The sequence below is a fragment of the Pogona vitticeps genome, chromosome 6 (assembly GCF_051106095.1).
Source record: "Pogona vitticeps strain Pit_001003342236 chromosome 6, PviZW2.1, whole genome shotgun sequence".
In the NCBI taxonomy this organism is placed as follows: domain Eukaryota; kingdom Metazoa; phylum Chordata; class Lepidosauria; order Squamata; family Agamidae; genus Pogona; species Pogona vitticeps.
The window spans coordinates 96612503-96631625 of NC_135788.1; the positions used below are offsets into that span (position 1 = coordinate 96612503).

Below are 19123 nucleotides of genomic sequence, written 5' to 3' on the forward strand. Positions count from 1 at the left end.
AGCAAATGATGTCCCAGCTTCTATGCTAGTTTTTGTATGCTGCTTGCTGCCAGGATTACTGACTGGCAGGATGAAGGATGCTGTGCATTAGTAAACTTGTGATCTGCACCAGTTTTGGAGTTTTAGAGACAGAGATGGAAACAGTTATTTTTCTGGAATTGCAGCTCTCAGAATATAGAAAAAGAACTAGAGTAACGTAGCATTTTAATGAAGAAAGATGTGGAAATAAAAAAACCCCACAAACTCTAGTATAATGCCACCTTGAATTTTGCAACTTCCTGTTTCTGTAATTTCAAACATCTCAAATTAGCACATTTTAAACATGGACATAGGAGGTTCTGTGCAGGTATGCTTGCACACCTTCTTGTGTTACAAATCTCCCGTACACTGAATGTGAAGAAAACATGTAAATCGTTATATAGGCAAAACAAAATTCCCTCTAAAACCACATTTTAAAAGGGATTTTTTTTCCCGATTTCAACTTAATTTTGGCGGAAAAAGGATAATTGAAAGTTTCGGAGTCCTAGTAACAGGATGAAACACCGTAACATGCAGGCTGTCAACACTGAAGGACTCTTCGATTGGTTACCAATGGCAACACGGCTAATATGGCGCCCTTTCGTAAAGGAAGACGCCGCCACAAGGCGGTTATGCAGATGACGTACTGGGTGGGGGAGGGGCAAGGAATGGCTGCAGAAACTCGTGCGTATGGACATGTTGTCCAAAGACAACGGAAAAGGAGCGAGTGACATTTCGACCAATGATTGATTGCTTTTTCTGTCACTCAAACACCTTGCTGCTGAGAGCTTAGTGAGCATTTAACGGATTGGCGAACGCGTTTTGTCAGCGTGTTCTGGACTGCCTTCTACTACTGGGGTTTTTCTCCTGTCAGTTTTCCTGAGTGGGGGGGGCGGTTTCAACCACCCTATCTCGCTCCTTTTATCTATATACGCTCTGATTGGCCATTACGTTATCACTAGCTGAGAGATTTGGAGGAAGGAGGCTCTGTTTATCTGATTGGATAACAGGGCAGTCACTTATCTTTGTCTTTGAGGAGGATTGGCTGGGGCAGGGCGGAGGTGGGTTGAGGAGAGCTCGGAGACAGGCTCTCGGTGTTTGGGCTTAGAACCGGCACCAGGGCAAGGCCGCCCGGAGGCAGCCGTGGACGCTGAGCGGCGTTAGCCGAAGAGAGACGGTACGGAATCAAAGACGAGATAGTAGGCTGACATGAGGTGAAATAGGTGGCGCCAGACAAAGCGCGCGTGTGTGGTGAAGAGTAGAAGGGGTCCCGAAGAAAGGGGAGACAGCAGAGGGTGGGGAGGTGGTGAGGAGGAGGAGGAGGAGGAGAAGTGTGGAGGGGCCGAAAAGGCCAGGCCGCTGCGAGGGGGGGGGGAAAGAAAGAGGGCTTATGGGGCCTCTAACGTGAGTGTTGGGGGAAAAGGGGCAGAAGGTAAAGAAATGGGGGTCGAGGAACGGCGCCTGGGTGTGGGCCAGGTAGAGGAGAAGAGAAGAGGGATGGCGAGGGGCCTGGAGGAGAAGCGGGGAAGAGGTGAAGCGAAAAAACGAGGACTGCTTCAGCAACGGGGTTGCTCAACAGGAAAGGGCTGAGGAGAGGGAAGTTTGGAGTCCGAGGTCAGGGAAGGGCTGTGGTATAGGGCAAATGCAGGCGTTCCCTTTGACTTGGGTTTATGGGAGGAGAGGGCAGGCAGGCAGGCGTGGGGCTGATGTAGGCAGGGCAAGATCTGACGAAAGGGGAGTGAGTGCTGGGAGTTAAAGGGCACAGTAGGAGTACAGGGAAGACAAAGGGAGAAGGTAGGGAGGGCTAAGGCTGGGAGGAGGTTGCAAGTGAAAGCTGGAGAAGCCAGGCTTGGGAAAAGTCTTTTCCTCTGGTTTTCGAGGTGACAGGAAAGGCAACCAACCTGAAGCTAGAGTTCAAAAGAAATAGTGGAAGTGAATATGGGCCAGCTTGTTAGAAAGTGAAAAAGTTTTTATTTAAAAAAAAATTGGGTGGAAGGGAAGAGAAAGCAGTGATAGATGAGTGAAATGGAAAGGAGAGGGGGGAAGATTGAAAAACTTGGAGAAGAGAAGTAAGAAAATAAGGCACAGAAATGGAAAGGGCTTAAGGGACGAATTTTAGAAGTAGCAATGATGGTGAGGCTAAGGGATTCTAGGGTGTATGAAATATGGAATTCATGTGGGTTTTTGTAGTGGTTGTTGGTGAATCCTAAGTGGCACTAGAGAGGGGATGGTGGAAAAATAATGTACAGTATATGGTTTTATGTTGTGACTATAATTTAAGGGGTATTCTGGTCTACCTCACAAAGTCTTTGGAAGAAGTGGTGTAACAGTATCTCTGAATACCCAGAAAGAGTACTATTTGAATGCTAGGAGGACAAGCTAGACAGAGTTCTAAGCAGTTGGGGATTTGTGGGAGGTACTGTTTATGCATGTAACTGCTTCCCTTGACTGAAGGGGAGCTCTTGCTGTTCCCACATACTTTATGCTATATTCCAACCTATTGTGGTGGACTCATATGAGAGAGAAATCAGAAGAGTGATATTGTTTTTAAGAGTCTCTCTCTCTCTCTCTCTCTGTCTCTCTCTCTGTGTACGTATATGTGTACACATACTTTTATTGAAGTGCCTTACAGTTTTCTGAGGGTTTCCTTTGTTGGACAGTACAATTGTAGGGTTTCTGATTATTCATATAGAATACTTTTAAATTTTTACTTTTAAATTAAATTTTAACCATCTTAATGTATTTGTGTGGCCATTTGTCCACTTGATATTTCTTTCTTTCATCTTTGGGGAATGTTGATTAAGATTGCTTTAAGAGCAGCCAGTCTCCTTTGATTAAATATATTTCATTGGTTCTTCAAAGAGAACCAATGCAGCCCAATAACCATTTAGGGTCAGAATGGAATGCTAGGCAGATGAAAGTACCTTTTATAATGATTATGGACAAGGAAATAAAATAAAACAAGAGGCTTAATTATTTTATGGAGGATAGATATTATTGTAGCTAGGAGAAATAGTCTGGATTTTCTAGACTAGAAGACAAGGATTATTGGAGTGAGGGGGAATTATTTGTTTTGGAGGCTGGGAAATGTTTGAGATGACAGAAGAAATGAAATACTTTAAAAGGGAGAAGAAAGTGATAAATTAGAGAATCTTTGGACTGTTCACCCATAAACTCACTTCCTGTAAAAATTGTTATTTAATCCAGGACAGCTGCCACTTCCTGACCCTACTAGTTGCAGTTTGAATAAAATGAGTTGGAATCCTCCTGCCACAGACAAATTTTCATAAATGAATTCAGCAATGCTGTTTAAACATTCTGCTTAACTGTTTTGATTGTGAATATGGAAGTGTTGCGGAAGCTGTAGTCTTTTATAAATTATCTCGGTCAAATCCCTATTGGTTTCAGTGTGACAATATTCAGGTAGATGTACAGTATAGGATTGCGCTGTCAATTGTGTTAAAGGGCTTTCTATGTGATTTGCTGTATACAGCCTTAGAGCAAAGTGTGATTATGGTAAAAATAAAACAGGGAAATAATAATTTATAGAAGAGGGACAACAATTAAATATGTGCTTCCTCTTTTTGCTGTATAAATAGTACAGGCTCCATACTAGTCTGTGAAAGTATTCTGGGTTAGTGATTTGCCTGGGGAATTTCCTAGATTCTCTTCCATGCCAGTAAAATGCATTTTGACAAGGTTTAAAATGGGACTGAAATGTGAGCCCAGAAAGTCATACTGATCCAGAAGTCAGAAACTTTAGTGGGGCATATCAAAGAGCATGTGTTGGGAGATTCTGTGTCTCATTTAAAAACATCAACAGCTTAGAAATCACATGTCTCTGTTGGAAATGGAAAGAGGGTGCTGAAATTTGATAGTATACCAAAGCAAAGAGATTGACTTAGGATGAATACAAGGTTACTTTTTAACAGAGCAAGGTGTGAACATTTTGGAACATCTTGTCTCCAACTTATTATGGGGATGATATATCTATATGTGGGTTATGGAAAAAAATGAAATATTAATTGGGACAACATTTATATTGAAGTGTTTTTTTAAGACTGATAAGATATGGTGTTTCTACTTAGAACTTGTCTACATTTTAGTTTTAGTTTTAATGCTGGCATTATTTAATTGCATGGAAGTTTTTTTCTGTGAGTTTTGTAATAGTCGTACTAAGCTTTTCCTAGTCTCATATTGCTACTTCAGAAGTGTCTGTAGGTGCCACTTGATATGTGGCTTCTTAGTAGCAATTTAATGTTGAAAATTTAATCATGGGCCCTTCCTAGAAGGGAGCTTGTTTGGCCTTGTGTATTCATCCATGTAAACATGTATCGATTCTTGATGCTTGCTGCCTTGCCATCCTTTTCAGTATTATTTCCAGGACTCATGCTGATTCCTTACAATTATCAGAGAAGATGGATAAGAGATTGAAGGAAATAAGGAGGTGGAAGGTATTAGAGATCTTTCCCAAATAGATGTAGGAAGTTTTTCCAGTGATCTACTGGTCCACCAGTAATATATCCTTCCAATTGATATGGTGAGTTTTGCACAAAATGTTGCAGGAAAAGTGGTTTGAGGATCCTTAATTGGAAGTGTATGTAAGTAATGTGCATTCAGACAGTTTTGGTCTCCTTGGGCAGAATAAGGGTTAATATTGTTAGTCTCTCTAGGAGCACAAATATATGTATATAATAGGAATTGGTCACACAGAGATGAGAGTCAGAAGACCAAGTGATTTGTGGATGGGGACCAGAGAAGCAGACCTGAATGTCTAAAGTAGGAGCTTCACCAATTTGTTTAGAATCTTACCCTATTGGATAGATGTGGGCTTCTGTCCTTTATTTCCACCCTTATGTGTGTAAATTGGAGTGAATAGATGCAGAAACGTTAATGATTAGCTGTCTGCTGCTCTAAAAGTAAATGGTACATCTAGGCACTTGCACTAATTGTAAACTGTCCCAAAAACCACACGGAGCAGAGCCATAAACAGCATCCTTCAACATTGTGACTGAAAACGCAGGTAGAGAATGAAGATGATTGAAAAGTGGAGTAGACATTGCAATGTTGATATTTTTTGTCTCTTTTCAATGTCTTGCTGACGAATAAAAAGGAGCTGATGAGGAAGCCCCAATGGGAATGAAAAATTTGATACTGTCTCGAATTGAAGAATGAAGTAGAAACAAAAATCAGGGTGGTACTAATCCAAATTTTACCTTGGCTTTTTGCATCAGTATATTCCTTCTTTAGTCACTTTTTAGGTGGATTCTGCACATAAGATTGTCCTTGTGTCCCATAGAAAATTAAACATGTCAGTGTTAAAGTCTGTTCAAAGAGTGCTGTCTCCAGTGCTTTATCACTTTCATTTTTGGCTGTGTTTCAGTTTCTGACGAAACCCACAGCAAGCAGAAGAGTCTTTGAACCTTTCCCTGCTTTGGAATCCTGGATTCTTAACTGCTCCTTCAGAAGCTTCTCGGAGCTGGAGGAGGAAGAAGGAGGGGGAAGGAGTGGATTTGCAGCTGTTCCACTCGACTTGTCCCATCTTGTCCTTGGTGTGGGAAGCTAGAAAACTCAAGGAAGTTGCCGCATGTGGACTCTTTGAGACAGTAAGTCACATGGTTTAAATGCAACTACCTCAGCTTGGTTACAAAACAGTCTTGCATTTTTGAATAGGCAGAGAGTACTGAAACAGGAGTCCTGAGAGGCAGTTTTCTCACTTCTGGAAGCTTTTAGAATTTGATTCTCTTGGTGGTAATCTGATTGCTTTGAGATTTCTTTTTAAAATGCAGTGTGAACATTGTTGCAATATGAGTGCTTTATGGCTGGGTAGAGAGCTAGCTTAATAGTTGTTGTGAGTTTTATTAAATATCTGCTACATGCACTGTTTTTCCTTTCCAGAAATGCTTTCTCTGAAGAAATATTTCACAGAAGGACTGATCCAGTTCACCATTCTTCTCAGTTTGATCGGTGTGAGAGTGGACATAGATACCTATCTTAACTCACATCTTCCCCCTCTTCGGGAGATCTTTCTGGGCCAGAGCTCGGCTTACACCCAGACACAGTTCCACAACCTGCGGAACACTTTAGATGGCTATGTCATCCATCCCAAAAGTGTAGATCTGGACTACTATTTTACAGCTCGCCGGCTTCTTAACCAGGTAAGGGCCCTGGACAGGTTTCAGGTGCCCACCACTGAAGTTAGTGCCTGGTTGGTACATCGAGATCCTGAAGGTTCTGTCTCTAGTGCCCAACCCAGTACTGGTATTGCCCTTGAGAATGGCAGTGGCTTACAAGATGGAACTGTTCCAGAGAGTGTAGCCAGGGAAAACGGAGCGGAACAAGGATTTGGTGAAGAGTTGGAAGATCTAGGTGCGGTGGCCCCTCCAGTGAATGGTGATCTAACCAAAGAGGTATGTTGTTACATATAGTGAAATACACGGGCTGTGGTGATAGGGATAAGGGAATGTTTGAGGACTTATTTGTGACTTTCAACAGTAAAGTGGTTATTGTCACTAGTTTGGCACCTTATTGACCTGTGTGGCTGGGGAGGATATTGGATATGTATTCTTTTTGATAGGAGGCATGCTTGTCTGAACCTAAGATGACTACTTTTGTTTTTAGCTTTTGCTTGTGGGAGGCATCTTGCTCAAGTCAGTAACATCACCTGCTTATTTTGCAGCATTAGGTAATAGTCTCTTTGCCCATATCAAATGGATGGTGGTTTATTCAGCTTTGGCATTCTTCCAGGGTTTTTTGTTGTTGTTAATGTAGATGTGTTCTGGTTTAGCTTGTTTGTATCTATGCTTTGCTTATTGGTTAATGTTTATATGCATGCTGAGGCCCCTGTGCTAAATACCGCATGGAATGGTTCTGGAGAATTGCTTTCAGACCATGCTTAATCCCTGGCATCCTGTGTTCTAAGTGGACATGGTTACTAGAGCTGGTGGCCAGGCTGCAGATTGTTGAAACAGCTGTTGTGGCTCTCTTCCACTCTTGTCATATTCCCTCATCCCCTCCATTGTCAAAAATAGGCTAACTATTTCAGAGTTATGCCCTTGGAAATTTAAAAGTAAAATTTGATGTGCATGTGGAGGTTTCCTCTGGTGGTTGAGGAAATAAGGTCACTTAAACTGGTGTGTGTGTGCGTGTGCGTGTGCGTGTGCGTGTGCGTGTGCGTGTGTGTGTGCGTGTGTGTGTGTGTGTGTGTGTGTTGTGCTAAGAACAGGAAATCAAGACAGAAAAGCACCTTTTGTATTTTGGATATCCTGTGGGAATGGTGGGGAAGATGAATGTAGGTTTGCAGTTTTTCATTTGCACTCTTAAAATGGTTGGAGATGATGGAAGGAGGGAGAAAAAGCTCCTAAGGTTTGCAGAAACCCTTGTTTTAAAGAAATGTGGTGTTTTCAGTCTGAATCTTTAGGCTCTCTCTGGCCTTGTCATATTGTTTGGATGACCATGCTTTGGTGCCATTCATCTTGGGTGGCGGCTAGAGTTGCATATATCATTAAAGTATTTCATATCACATTTAAGCATACGGAACACTTCATTGTGCCTGTAATTCTTAACATGTGTGCAGAAACTTTTTATTGACTTTATCCCTGGGGGTTAATGTCCATGAAGCGGGTGCCCTGGTGCTGCTCCAGTGCAATGCTTGTTGAAGTGAAGGATTTGCCAGTTGCACAGCATTGCCTAGGGCAGTGGTCCCCAACCTTTTCCTTACCGTGGAGCAGTTGGAGGGGTGTGCTTGCAGGGGGATGGGGGTGATCACAGGGGGGTGGGCCATGCCTGTGTTTGGGCATGCATGGGGTGTGTGTGCAGGGGGGCAGGAGATCTGTCTCCACAGCTTGGTTCTGCCAAGGCCACGGACCAGCATCAGGCCGCGGACCAGGGGTGGCGACCCCTGGCCTGGGGGACAACTGAGTATACTCACAATGCTTTCCCACTCTTCAGAGAGGTGCCTTCTGTGTCCCCCACTGTAAGCTTATAAAGCTGCTAGTGGCTGTGAGAATACAGTCAGTCAGTTCGCTTTTTTTCAGGTATCCAGATACAGGCTACCCTGGATTTGGATTAGGTCAGTGGTTCCCAAATGTTTTCCATTTGTGGCTCTCTTGACCTGTCCTGGAGACTCCTCCATGCAAAAAAAGGTTTTTCCACTGCTGCCTCTTCTCCTCCTATGCAGGCAGGTATCCAAGGATGGGGGTGCAGCTTGCCCCGGGGTCTGTGCCTAGGCATGGGCAGGGTGTTAGGCATGATCCCGACTGGCATGCCGGGAGCCCTGTCAGCCAGGGAGAGGGAGGCAATGGTGAAGGATGACAGGATTCCACATCACCCATTGCTGGGTTTAGCAGTACCCCAGGGCACCTCAGTGTAGAGTTTGGGAACCACTGGGTTAGGTAATGCAAGTTTAAAAGGTTGGGTGTCACCCCTTCCAGCAAGCACATCCTAAATATAAATGGAGAGCAAAAATGAAGATTAGGAAGAAATACAGAACAGTTGCAGTAACTGAGATCTGACAGTTCAGAGTGTTCTAAGTGCTCTGTGTTTCTTGTTTTCTCTTGAGATAATATTAGCCCTTTTCATTCTTGTGATATACTAGATGATGCACTGAATAGAAGCGGATTCAACAGGCATATGTTTTACTTTGTACAGACAATATGGGGAGTGGAATAGTTGTGAATGAAAGGAAGTGGTGTTGGTGGAGAGTGGTTATTGTCATAGAGGAGGTAAAATAGGCCAAAATGCTACAGAAAAGTCTGCATGAAAAATGATGTGTTATTAACTTGGACTTAATTACTTGCTTAGATACCTCTTGAACTGAATTATTGGAAAAAATGAACATCAGGAAGTAGTCAGAATTTGATTGGAAACTGAGACGTATTATAGATGCTAAGCACCAATGTTGTGTTAGATTCTGTATATCATTTGTAGCCTCCTCTAACACTGCTGTGTTACAGCTGCCGGGATTATAGAATGGGCTTAATTGTTATGAGTACTAAGGAGGAGGAAGAGCAGCACAAGGAACCCTGAGCACTTTGATCTGTTGCCTTAAGCTACCTGTATGTGGGGAAACTAGTTCAAATCCTTGCTTAGTTTTGAAACTGACTAGGTGGCTTGTGTAAGTCATTGCTTTGTAGCCTAAACTGCTTCATGATTATTGCGAAGCTTAGTACTTGTATGGGCCTCTCAAGGGACAGGCAGGATACAGCTGTAATAAATTGTGTGTAGGAGAGTAGCAGAGTTTGAGCTATTATGACTTAATAATTAGAGACTGGATCTGGAAGAAATGTGTCGATTTGGCCAGGAATTTACTATGTGACTCCTGGAGTGGGAATTGTCTTGCTTTCTCATTGTTGCCTACCTCAGGGTGGTTTTGAGATTGTAGCTCATGTAGGTCATAAAGCAATTGCTCCTTACTTCTCACAGAAACTTCGTAAAACTGTTGTAGTTGTAGCAGTGGTCTATGGTGTTTTTTATGAAGAAGCTCAAACAGTACTATGAGGTCTTGCTTTCTTGTAAGACCTTACTCTACCTTGCTGTTTCTGTGGAAGGTTATGGCAAACAAGTTACATCAGCAAGTGCCAGATATATGCATTGTGAGTAGTATAAGATCACTTTTAAGCCTTGCTTTTCTTTTCCTGCTTCCTAAAAATCTCAGGCAACTCCCAAATGTGTTCCTGGGTTTGATATTGTGCGTTTTAAAAATTCTCATTTCTCATTGTATGTTCTTTGACCACTGGATGCAGTGAGCCTGCTACAAATCCTATCTAGTTTAGACTGGATCCACCAACAGGGAAGAATTTTCTCCAAATACCAGCTTGTGTGGGAGGTAAGCTTAGTTGCACTTCTCAAAACATTTTTCTTCCTTTATCCCATAGTTACAAATGCTGCAAATGACTTGATATGGGCCCATAGCTCCTTCCACAGCAACTACACATCCTCACACTGCCATTTTAAGAAGTTATGTCCTCTGTGCCAATGGAGTATCTTTGATTAATTGTTTCCATGCTCTCACACCAGAAGATGGTGTGAGAGCATGGTTTTCCAAGACTCGATCCTGAACATGTGAATTGTTAATAAAGAGCTTCTGATTCTTTACTTCACTGTGTGATAATTACCAGCCAGAATGTAGCAGAGGAATTAATTCTATGAGTTGGTTTTTATTTGTGTTTGCCATTTTGTTAAACAAAAATACATAGGATGGCTTGGAAGGCAATTAAAAACATTAAAATACAGCAACAATGCTTATATTAAAATTGAAAAAAAATCATGGCTTCCTGACATGCCTGAATCTCTCAGCACTTAACATCTTTAGAATCTGCAACCTGAAAATTATGGGGCAGCCTGAGAGATACAGCTTGTTCGTCATAAAAGTATTCTACTTCTGTTTGCTATATGAAATAGCAAGTGATCCTTTGGTTTTTATACTGTGATATCGTTCTGGTAGTTGACAGTGAATGGGCTGGGAAAGATCTAGCCGTTTCCTGGGTCAGTTCATCACAGTAGAGTTCATGCTTTTCATTCTCAATAAACTTTATTCTGGTTTCTATCTGTAAAGCATCTTCTAAAAACAGCCATCTACCTACTATGTATTTTATATCTCTGTGCTCACTATGGCTGAAGTCTAGGCCCATTGAATCAGTGGGATTTTGGTGGGTCATCTGCTCCATGAGTTCCATTGATTCAAGGGGCCTACTATAGTGGATTTCAGCCTATATCTGCTAGTCTTTCTGTCTAGTGTTCAGACTCTGTGGACATAAGTGTGCTCCCTTTAAATCTTCCTAATTGCCCAAACACTTAGACTTTTAATGCAAACAATTTTGTACTATCCCCAGAGGAAAACTTGGACATGAGAAGTCTCATGTTACTCCTCTAGTGTATCTTTATTGTGTTGATGGTTTTCTTTATTCTCAAATTTCTTCATAAATAAGGACACATTGACTGTTAAAGGATCAAGTTTCCCTTATTTTTTCTTGTTGTCCTAAGATTTGTATTGTGTTGGTACATAATAGTTTATCTTGTGTGGCATACTACTTTCAGGTCTGCTGCTCCTAGTCACTGTTTTGATAGCCACTACATTGGACCCTGTGTTTAAATCTCCACTTCCTGTCCTTTATGGAACCACAGAGAAACAATCTGTGTCTGATAGCCAAAGATGATTCTCAAAAATTAAAGTTGTCTTAAGATTTTTGCTGTCCATCTTGGAAGCTCTTCTTTCTAATTTTTATTTGTTTTGAGACAGGGTGTCCTTAATGGTATTGTGAAACAAAAATTGTTTGCCAGTGCTCAGAGATATTTATGCATTGGGCCTAAACATTGCCTCAAAATAAGTTCTAGATATTTCTTACTGAATGCTTCCTATGATTGGAATCAGAGTTTGGAGGAAGAAAAACATCCTCTAAAAATCCCTCAAAGTAGGTTTCTGAGTCTTTTTGTTCATTGACTTTGTCTTCTCTACAGCAGGGTGGGCAAAGTGTGGGATGCACATGGGTCCCCATGGAGCCAGTGCCCCCTGAACTCCCCCAAACCCCAAAATACTGAAAGAGATGGGTTCCAAAATGCAAATTGTGCCATCAGAGGCCTCTTTCTGTGAGTGATTTGCAATGTATATCCTGTTCTTTAAGGCATGTTTGGGGTGCTTTTATGAATATTTTGCCACTACAAAGTTTTGAGTTTTTGCACCTTGCTGGAACAGAGTGAAAGCCTTGCTCTTCAGATTTGGGCTGGTGTGGGTGGATCTTAAACTGTAAAAGGTTTAATTACCAAACTTGTTTTGCCATCCCTGCCCAGCCAGATGAAATCTCTGATTAGCTGCTTCAGTTGTTGTCAGTACTTGTTTCTCAACCTTGACCTGGAGTGGAGTGCAGCTGGAGTTTCCTTGGTTTCCCTGACCCTATAAACCCTGACTGATATAGGCAAGAAGTGTTTTTGATCAGGATAACTGACATTTTGGACTCTCTGCCCCATCACCTTTCTCTAGACCTTGCATGTTCAAGGGTTACTGTTTACACTTGCATTGCACTGAATTTAACCTTTCCTAAAAGCAGCCTTCCCTATCTCCTCTTGCACTTCTCTCTCTCTGTCTCTTGTTCACAATTAGCATCAGCCTGGCCGCTGCATTCTGCACCCACGTCAGTTTCAAGAGAAGCCCCGCATAGAGATCACCAGCACATGCACCAACATCTTCAGAGCCTCTTTCCCCCCTCCATGTAGGGGGGCATAACCAAGCAATAAGACTGAAGGCTGACCTGGTCATGGACACTATGAGGTATTCCCAGGAAAGGGCCAGTCTATTAGCCTTAGGCCCTTCCAGAATTGTGGCCAGGCGTTGTTCAAAATCAGACTGAGTGACCAAGAAAAAGCTAGGTAGCTATAATTTTGCTACTGTCTCCTGGCTGGCATTTTACTTCTTTCTCCTAACAAGGAGTGGGAATTGTATAAGCATAAAGGATACTTGTATTTAACAGTCCAAAGCTTGAGTGGTGATTGTTGTTCTTACATTGCCTCAGGGATACCAGGACAGATATTTTACCTACCTTGCAATTCTGTAGATTGAGTACTATAGGCAGCTCAATCTTCTAGAAAGACTTGTTCTCTGGATTATGTTGTCCTTGTAATATTTCCACAACAAGGGGATAAAAATAAATGATAGCTCAGGGAGCATGTGACAAGACTGGACTTCTAGACTTAGTTCTGTACTGTGACCGAGCCCCACCCCATGCCTGTGATTGCTCTGGCACTACACAGTGAGATATCTTCTTACCCTTTGCTGTGTCTCTCCCCCACCATGTAGGGAGGGCTGTGAGTTGTCCCTTAGGCAATGGCTGTAAACATGGGACAGTTAAGAACATAGTGTTTTCCTCATACTCAAGAGAGATGAAAGGCTCTCCCTCACCAGACATGAGGGTTAATGGAGTTTACATTAACTATTCTAGTATGTGGACACAAAATCTCTGTCCATAAGCAGACTGTTCACTTGGCCTTCCTCTTGAATTCAGGCTCCTTGGAAAAACTGTGTAACAAGACTGAAATGTTTAGACAGAGACTTGTATAAAATAAGCAGTGGGGGGACAGAGTGAGGCCTCAAAGATGCTGGTCTGTATTCCTACTAGGAGACAGATTATTTAAAAGAATATATTGCCCTTGAAGAAATCTGCTGTCTCCTTGTAATACAGTGGTGCCTCGCTAGACGATGATAAACCGTTCCACTGAAATCGCTGTTTAGCGAAATCAGTCTAGCGAAAAGCATTTCCCCATTGGAATGCATTGAAACCTGTTTAATACGTTCCAATGGGGAAGAATCGTCATTGTCTAGTGAAGATCGGTCATAGGAAAGCCGCTTTGCAAACCACCGATCAGCTGTTTAAATTGCTGTCTTGCGAAGCTTAGGTCCCGAAAACACCTGTTTTGCGAGCATGGAGGGAGCTGTCAAAATCGTCGTCTAGCGAAAATCGGTTTGCGAAGCAGGGACCAAACATTGTCCAGTGAAATTCCCACATAGGAACCAGTGTTTTGCGAATCGCTATAGCGATCGCAAAAAGTCAATGTCTAGTGAAAAAACTGTCATGCGGGGTAACTGTCTAGTGAGGCAACTCTGTAAATTTATTAAATTTACAACATACCGTTCAGCCATAAAGAAGTATATATTATACAGTATACATATTTGTACCTTGAGAACATTTGAATGAAAGAAAATATGGAAGGGGAAAAGGGAGATACTCATGGTGACTTTAGTGATAAAACCAGGAGGAATAATGCAACTACAGTTAAAACTGAAAGACAGATTAAAATACAGTTTAAAATAAGGGAATAAAAAGAAGCAATACCAGCCAACTGGTCAAAGGCCTCCTCAGCAGTAACCCAGCCTAGATGTCAGAAGTCCAAAATATTATTTGCCTGCTGGCAAAAGTATAGCAGGGAGGGATCTAGCTTAGCCTCTCTTGACATGGAGCTTTAGAGCAATCACTAATTGTGTTTCAGCACCTTTTTAACATTTTGCCTCTTTCATTGCATATTGGGCACTACATTTGCTTCTCATCAGGACTGATACCATTTTGGCATTGTTGTACAGCTGCTGTGGTCTTTAGGAAAGATCCACTTCTAATTCAGGATTTCCCAAAGTGTGCAATTAGGCCTGCCCACCTTTCCTCAGTTGGTATGCAGCATCATTGGGCAGGAGGTACCTTTTCTTCTACTGGTACCCCTTGCTTGATTGTCCTTTCCCTCTGTGACAAGGCAGAACACAGCTGTTTGCTGTTTGAGGTAGCCAGAAAGGGGAATGGGAAGCCCACTAGATGACTTATTGCTGAGGACTGCCGAAAACCTGGAGCCAACTCTTTGTTGTACAAAGAAAATTGATTTTAGCCTGACTAGATTTCTAGTCTAGCTGAGCTTTTTTGTTCCACCCTCAATTCTGCAGTTCTTCCTTACAGTATTTGTTTTTGTTTGGCTTATGGCCAATTCTAGTCCATGGCATTAAGGTGGGGTTTTGATACTAACACACTTGAAGAATGGGTTTATATCCCTAAAGAGCTGGTGACTGTCATACAAGTCTGTTTTTAAAATGTTGGTACCATTTAGGTATGAGAAAGTCATGTGTTACACAATAACACGAGACTAAAATGAATACAGTGGTGCCTCGCTTAGCGATCGCTCCGTTGAGTGATGAAATCGCTTAGCGATGGGGTTTTGGCCATCTCCGGAGCGATTGCTTAGCGATGGCCCCTATGGGGAAAAATCGCTTTGCGATGATCGTGGGGAAGCGATCATGGCAAAGTGACACTTTTTGCACAGCTGATTGGCGGTTCCAAAATGGCCACCGGAAAAACAAAATGGCCGACTGCTGTTTTGCCTCGCTTTAGAGGCACCGAAAATGGCCGCCCCTATGGAGGATCTTCGCATAAGGTCAGTTTTTAAGCCCATAGGAGGCACCATTGTATTTGTTTTCTTGTTTTACTGTGCATTGCATATTGATCAGGAGTACTGTAAGTAAAGGATAAAGCCCTCAAGCAGGTTTTTTCAGAGTAGACTTCTTAGGAGGAGAAGCAGTCAGAGATGAGAGTTGTTGGGCAGACATGATCCAGGGAATGCAGAACTAGTTTTAGGCAGGATTTTTGGATAGGCATGGTGTGCATGAGAAGGCTGGGGAACTGGGAGTTGGGGCTGGTTTGAGCTCTAATGGTCCGAAAACATTGGTTTGTTTTTGAGACAAAAAGGTTCTTCAGTCTTTCACCCTTTTTCCCATTGCTGATATGTTGTTGTTGTTTGGTCATTAAGTCGTGTCCTACTCTTTGTGACCCCATGGACCAGAGCACGCCAGGCCCTCCTGTCTTCCACTGCCTCCCGGAGTTTGGTCAAATTTATGTTGGTAGCTTCAGTGACACTGTCCAACCATCTTGTCCTCTGTCGTCCCCTTCTCCTCTTGCCTTCACACTTTCCCAACATCAGGGTCAATTCTAGGGAGTCTTCTCTTCTCATGAGATGGCCATAGTATTAGAGCCTCAGCTTCAGAATTTATCCTTCCAGTGAGCACTCTGATAGTGAGCACTCAAGAGTGTTCCAGTGAGCACTCTGATTGCTGATCTACCTAACTCAATTATCCTGCAGTCTTCTTCTGTATATACTAGAACTTCCCATTATGTGGCTTCACTTGTATGCTGATGTAGCTCCTTATAACTTTTGTCAGTGAATGGCTGAGACTGGGATGATGTGAGAAGTTTCTATTAAAGGTTCAGCACTTTGGGTAGTAAAAAGAATGACTTTATTTTGCAAATTGTGTTTTTGAAAATAATAAGGTAATTTGTATTTCCTTCTGATGAGCTTGTTCAAGGCACTGTCTTTCTCTGCATTAGAATGTGAGTACTGTGAGAGTATGTCCATCTCTCTCTTACCATTTATAATTATATTAGACTGCCATGAGCCCTTGAAAAAGGCAGGCTATAAATAATTCCTTCCATTTTCATCACCCCTTCTCCATACAAAAGCTTCCTGGAACTGGCTTTTCTGGCCAGTCTAGGTGCTCTCGTTTGTCTGGAAACTGGCAGCCGAGAATATGGCAACATATGTGAACCTTTTAGAAATATGACTTGTACATTTAATCAGTATAGTTCTTTGTGTCTTCTGTCAGGTTTTGCTCTTGCCCTGTAACTTTTCAAAAAAATCTGTGCTGAAGAATTGTCCTCAGATTTGTAATGGTATGGCACTATTGCATGGTATATAAGTTAAATGAATGAATGAATGAATAAGAAAATATCAGGTTATTACCTGACAGTGGTGCTGTTCAGATCTTGGATTTTTGGCATCCACTTTTCCATTCCCATTCTGTGTGGGTAGCTATATAGGCAGCGTGTCATTTCCTTTTTGTCTCAATCTGGTTCCATTTCTCTTCATTATTAAAAAAGAAAGGCTCATTTCCCATTTACCTTTTTGTTGATGAAAATCTTTTTTGGCAAAAGTCTAGGTGCAAATAGATGGCAGCTGAGATTCGAATTGCTGAGATTCGAATTTTTTAAAAAAATCTGTATTGTTATTTATAGATGGCAGCCACGTAGGGAGCTACACATACTTTCTTAACTGACGGCACAATTTAAAATTGATCAGCTCTCCTTATAATTAAATTGAATTTTATAACTAACTGTGATAGTGTCTGCATTCACTCTTGTCAGTTTTGAAATAGAATGTGAAAAGTTGAGTATACTGTGTATTGGTTCGCTCCTGTGTCTAAGAAGAGGAAGCAAGATTTTGACCAATAATGATTAAGTTAAATCAGACTGGAAAATTTTTTTTCAGTGCTTTCTTGTAGTTGCACTCTCAGAAGTGAACCTTTGATTTCAGTGGTAGCTATTATTTATTATATTTATTTTGCTGGACTTACATCATGCTTTTCTCGAGAGTTGACAAGAGTAGTTTACAACATGATTTAAAGCAAAGTCATATAAAAATAGATGTAAACAAGTACAGATAAAGGGCAAGAAATTATAAAATACAGTTAAATAGATTGTAGTAATAAATAACTAATGAATTAAGCTCATATTATCAGATATTTTTAGCCCTATTGGAAAACACTTGGGATGAAAATTTGTAGCATTTTGCTGTTATTGGAGTTACAGTTATAGGGACTGATGTTGCACTCAGAATAGAGTATCTTAAGAATATCTACTTTCAGCTAGAAATAATGAACCAAACATATGTCTGTAAAGGTAGCACTTAAAATGTGGGGTAGCCGCAAAAGCTGCAGGCATGTCTGAACAAGGTTTGTGCGGTGTGTGGGTATTTCTCTGCTCTGCATGTTATTTCCCCTTTCACTCTACTAAAAATCAGGATGGGATGTATTGGGCCAAATTAGCAGATGAAAACAGACTTGGTTTAGATGTGAAGTTTGAATAATTATTTTATTTTCATGTAGAGCCTTATTTAAGGGAGGCACAGAGTTTGCAGCACTACATATCTCCTTGTATCTGCCCTAACTTCTTCACCATCTCTACTCCACTGAGAGGGTGGGAAAATTAAGCATGTTATTTGGACTGTATGTCTACCACATTTTGCCTATGTCTCCTTGAACTGCTGGTTTGGGTAGCAGTTGCATCTAATAATCCACTCCACTCCACACCACCATTTTGATCCTATCCCAAATGCAGAGAAGAAGCAAGCAGCAGATTTCAGCTCCCAGGCTAACTGATACGTTAGATTTCTTGTCTCCCTGTGAATACAGGTACATATCACTGTATGTGGATGTGTGCCATAAACCTTTGGTTCTTGCTATTCTGTCCGCCTGCCACTCTCAAGAGCTATGTGGAGGGGTATTTCTGTTTTAAAACATAGCCCTTGTGCCAACTGTGGAGCAGTAGGCTAATACTGAATTGGAAAGGGGTATGTTTGGAAAAGACTGTTAGGGTTGGAGAGAGAATTCCCCACTTCTTGTTCTCTCACTCCTGTTTTCCTGAATCCTGAAAGCTATTAAGAAGAAGAATTAGAAAGTCCCAGTGGAACAGTAATGCCAGGAAATCTCCTAACAGTCCCAGTTCCCAATAGTAGGAACTAGAGTGCTCCTTGTGAGTTGCTTTTGTGTATGTGTGGTCTCTTGTATGTGCATTGAATGCAACACCCTCTATTGTTAGGCTTCTCCTTCTAGCTTCTTTATAGCATGTAGAGAATGGGTGGAATCTGGGTTGATAAAGAGAAGATTGATAATCCCTGGGAATGGGGGAGAAGGAACAAATATTTCAAGGAATGATGCTGCCTGAAATGGCTTACTTTGCTAGGTGCCACTCAAGTAATGAAGGAACATACTGTATTGGCAATTCTGTTGCCTGTTGTTCTTTTCTATGTTCCCCTGCATCACCACAGGCATCACTGCCTGGCTTGGGTGGGGCATGCTGGCGTGGGAGCTTCTCAAGGAGACAGAGGCCCAAACACTGCTGCTACTGCAGCTCCCAGGGCGACCTGGGTGGGGAAGCAGAGCTGGGAAACCATTGGCTTGCCGCCTCGCATCCTAGGTGACGAGTGTAAGGAGGAGCCCTTTCCCCTGCATCCTCAGCAGGGACTGGCGGCCTAGGATTGGTTGTTTCTGCAGCCTAGGTAACCAGCACAGGGCGGAGCCTGGCTCCCTCTGCATCCTCCGCGGTGACCTGGGGGAGGGGATTGGCTCTGGCTGCAGCCTAGGTAACGGGCATGGGGGGTGTTGTCTCAGTCTCGCTGCAGCCTCAGCACGGCACATGGGGTGGGGATTCCATCTCTGCAGCTTGGGCATTGAGCAGGGGGTGGGGATTCGCTGGAACTCCTCTCTCAGCTACAAGCGGAGGAGGAGAGCCGAGGATTGGATCTCAAGCAAGAGCGGGAGGGGAGGAGGGCTGGCTGTAGCACAGCACCTGTGGGTCATATGCTGGCAAAGAGGGGGGCTTCCAGACAACTCAGAGGCAGCTGGCAAGCCTGCCAAAAAAGAGCAACTGCTAACTGAAACCGGAGATGTCTGTCCGGAACCTTGCCTGGGTCACCCAGCTCTGCCTGCCCGGAATTTGTGCTCTACATAGACCATGATCTGGGTGGACAGCTCTGGGAGCGGCAGCTGGGGACATGAGAAAGGTATTCTTTCCATTTAACCCTTTTCTCA

General features: G+C 42.5%; 1 protein-coding gene across 12 annotated transcripts in view; it reads left to right on the forward strand.

The window, feature by feature from the left end:
- Nucleotides 1-880: 880 nt before the first annotated feature.
- Nucleotides 881-19123, forward strand: part of NFE2L1 (NFE2 like bZIP transcription factor 1) — a 29272-nt gene continuing 11029 nt past the window's right edge. For 2 of the 12 annotated variants that reach the window (XM_020785483.3, XM_078377948.1), the window contains exons 1-3: nucleotides 890-1195; nucleotides 5402-5624; nucleotides 5917-6176. In XM_020785483.3, the coding sequence (XP_020641142.1) occupies nucleotides 5919-6176 (258 nt within the window). In that variant the 5' untranslated portion in view covers nucleotides 890-1195; nucleotides 5402-5624; nucleotides 5917-5918. Of the gene's footprint in view, nucleotides 1196-4390; nucleotides 4559-5401; nucleotides 5625-5916; nucleotides 6429-18499; nucleotides 19096-19123 lie in introns of those variants that run through there. The other 10 variants (XM_020785481.3, XM_078377945.1, XM_078377946.1 and 7 more) reach the window with 9 other exon arrangements.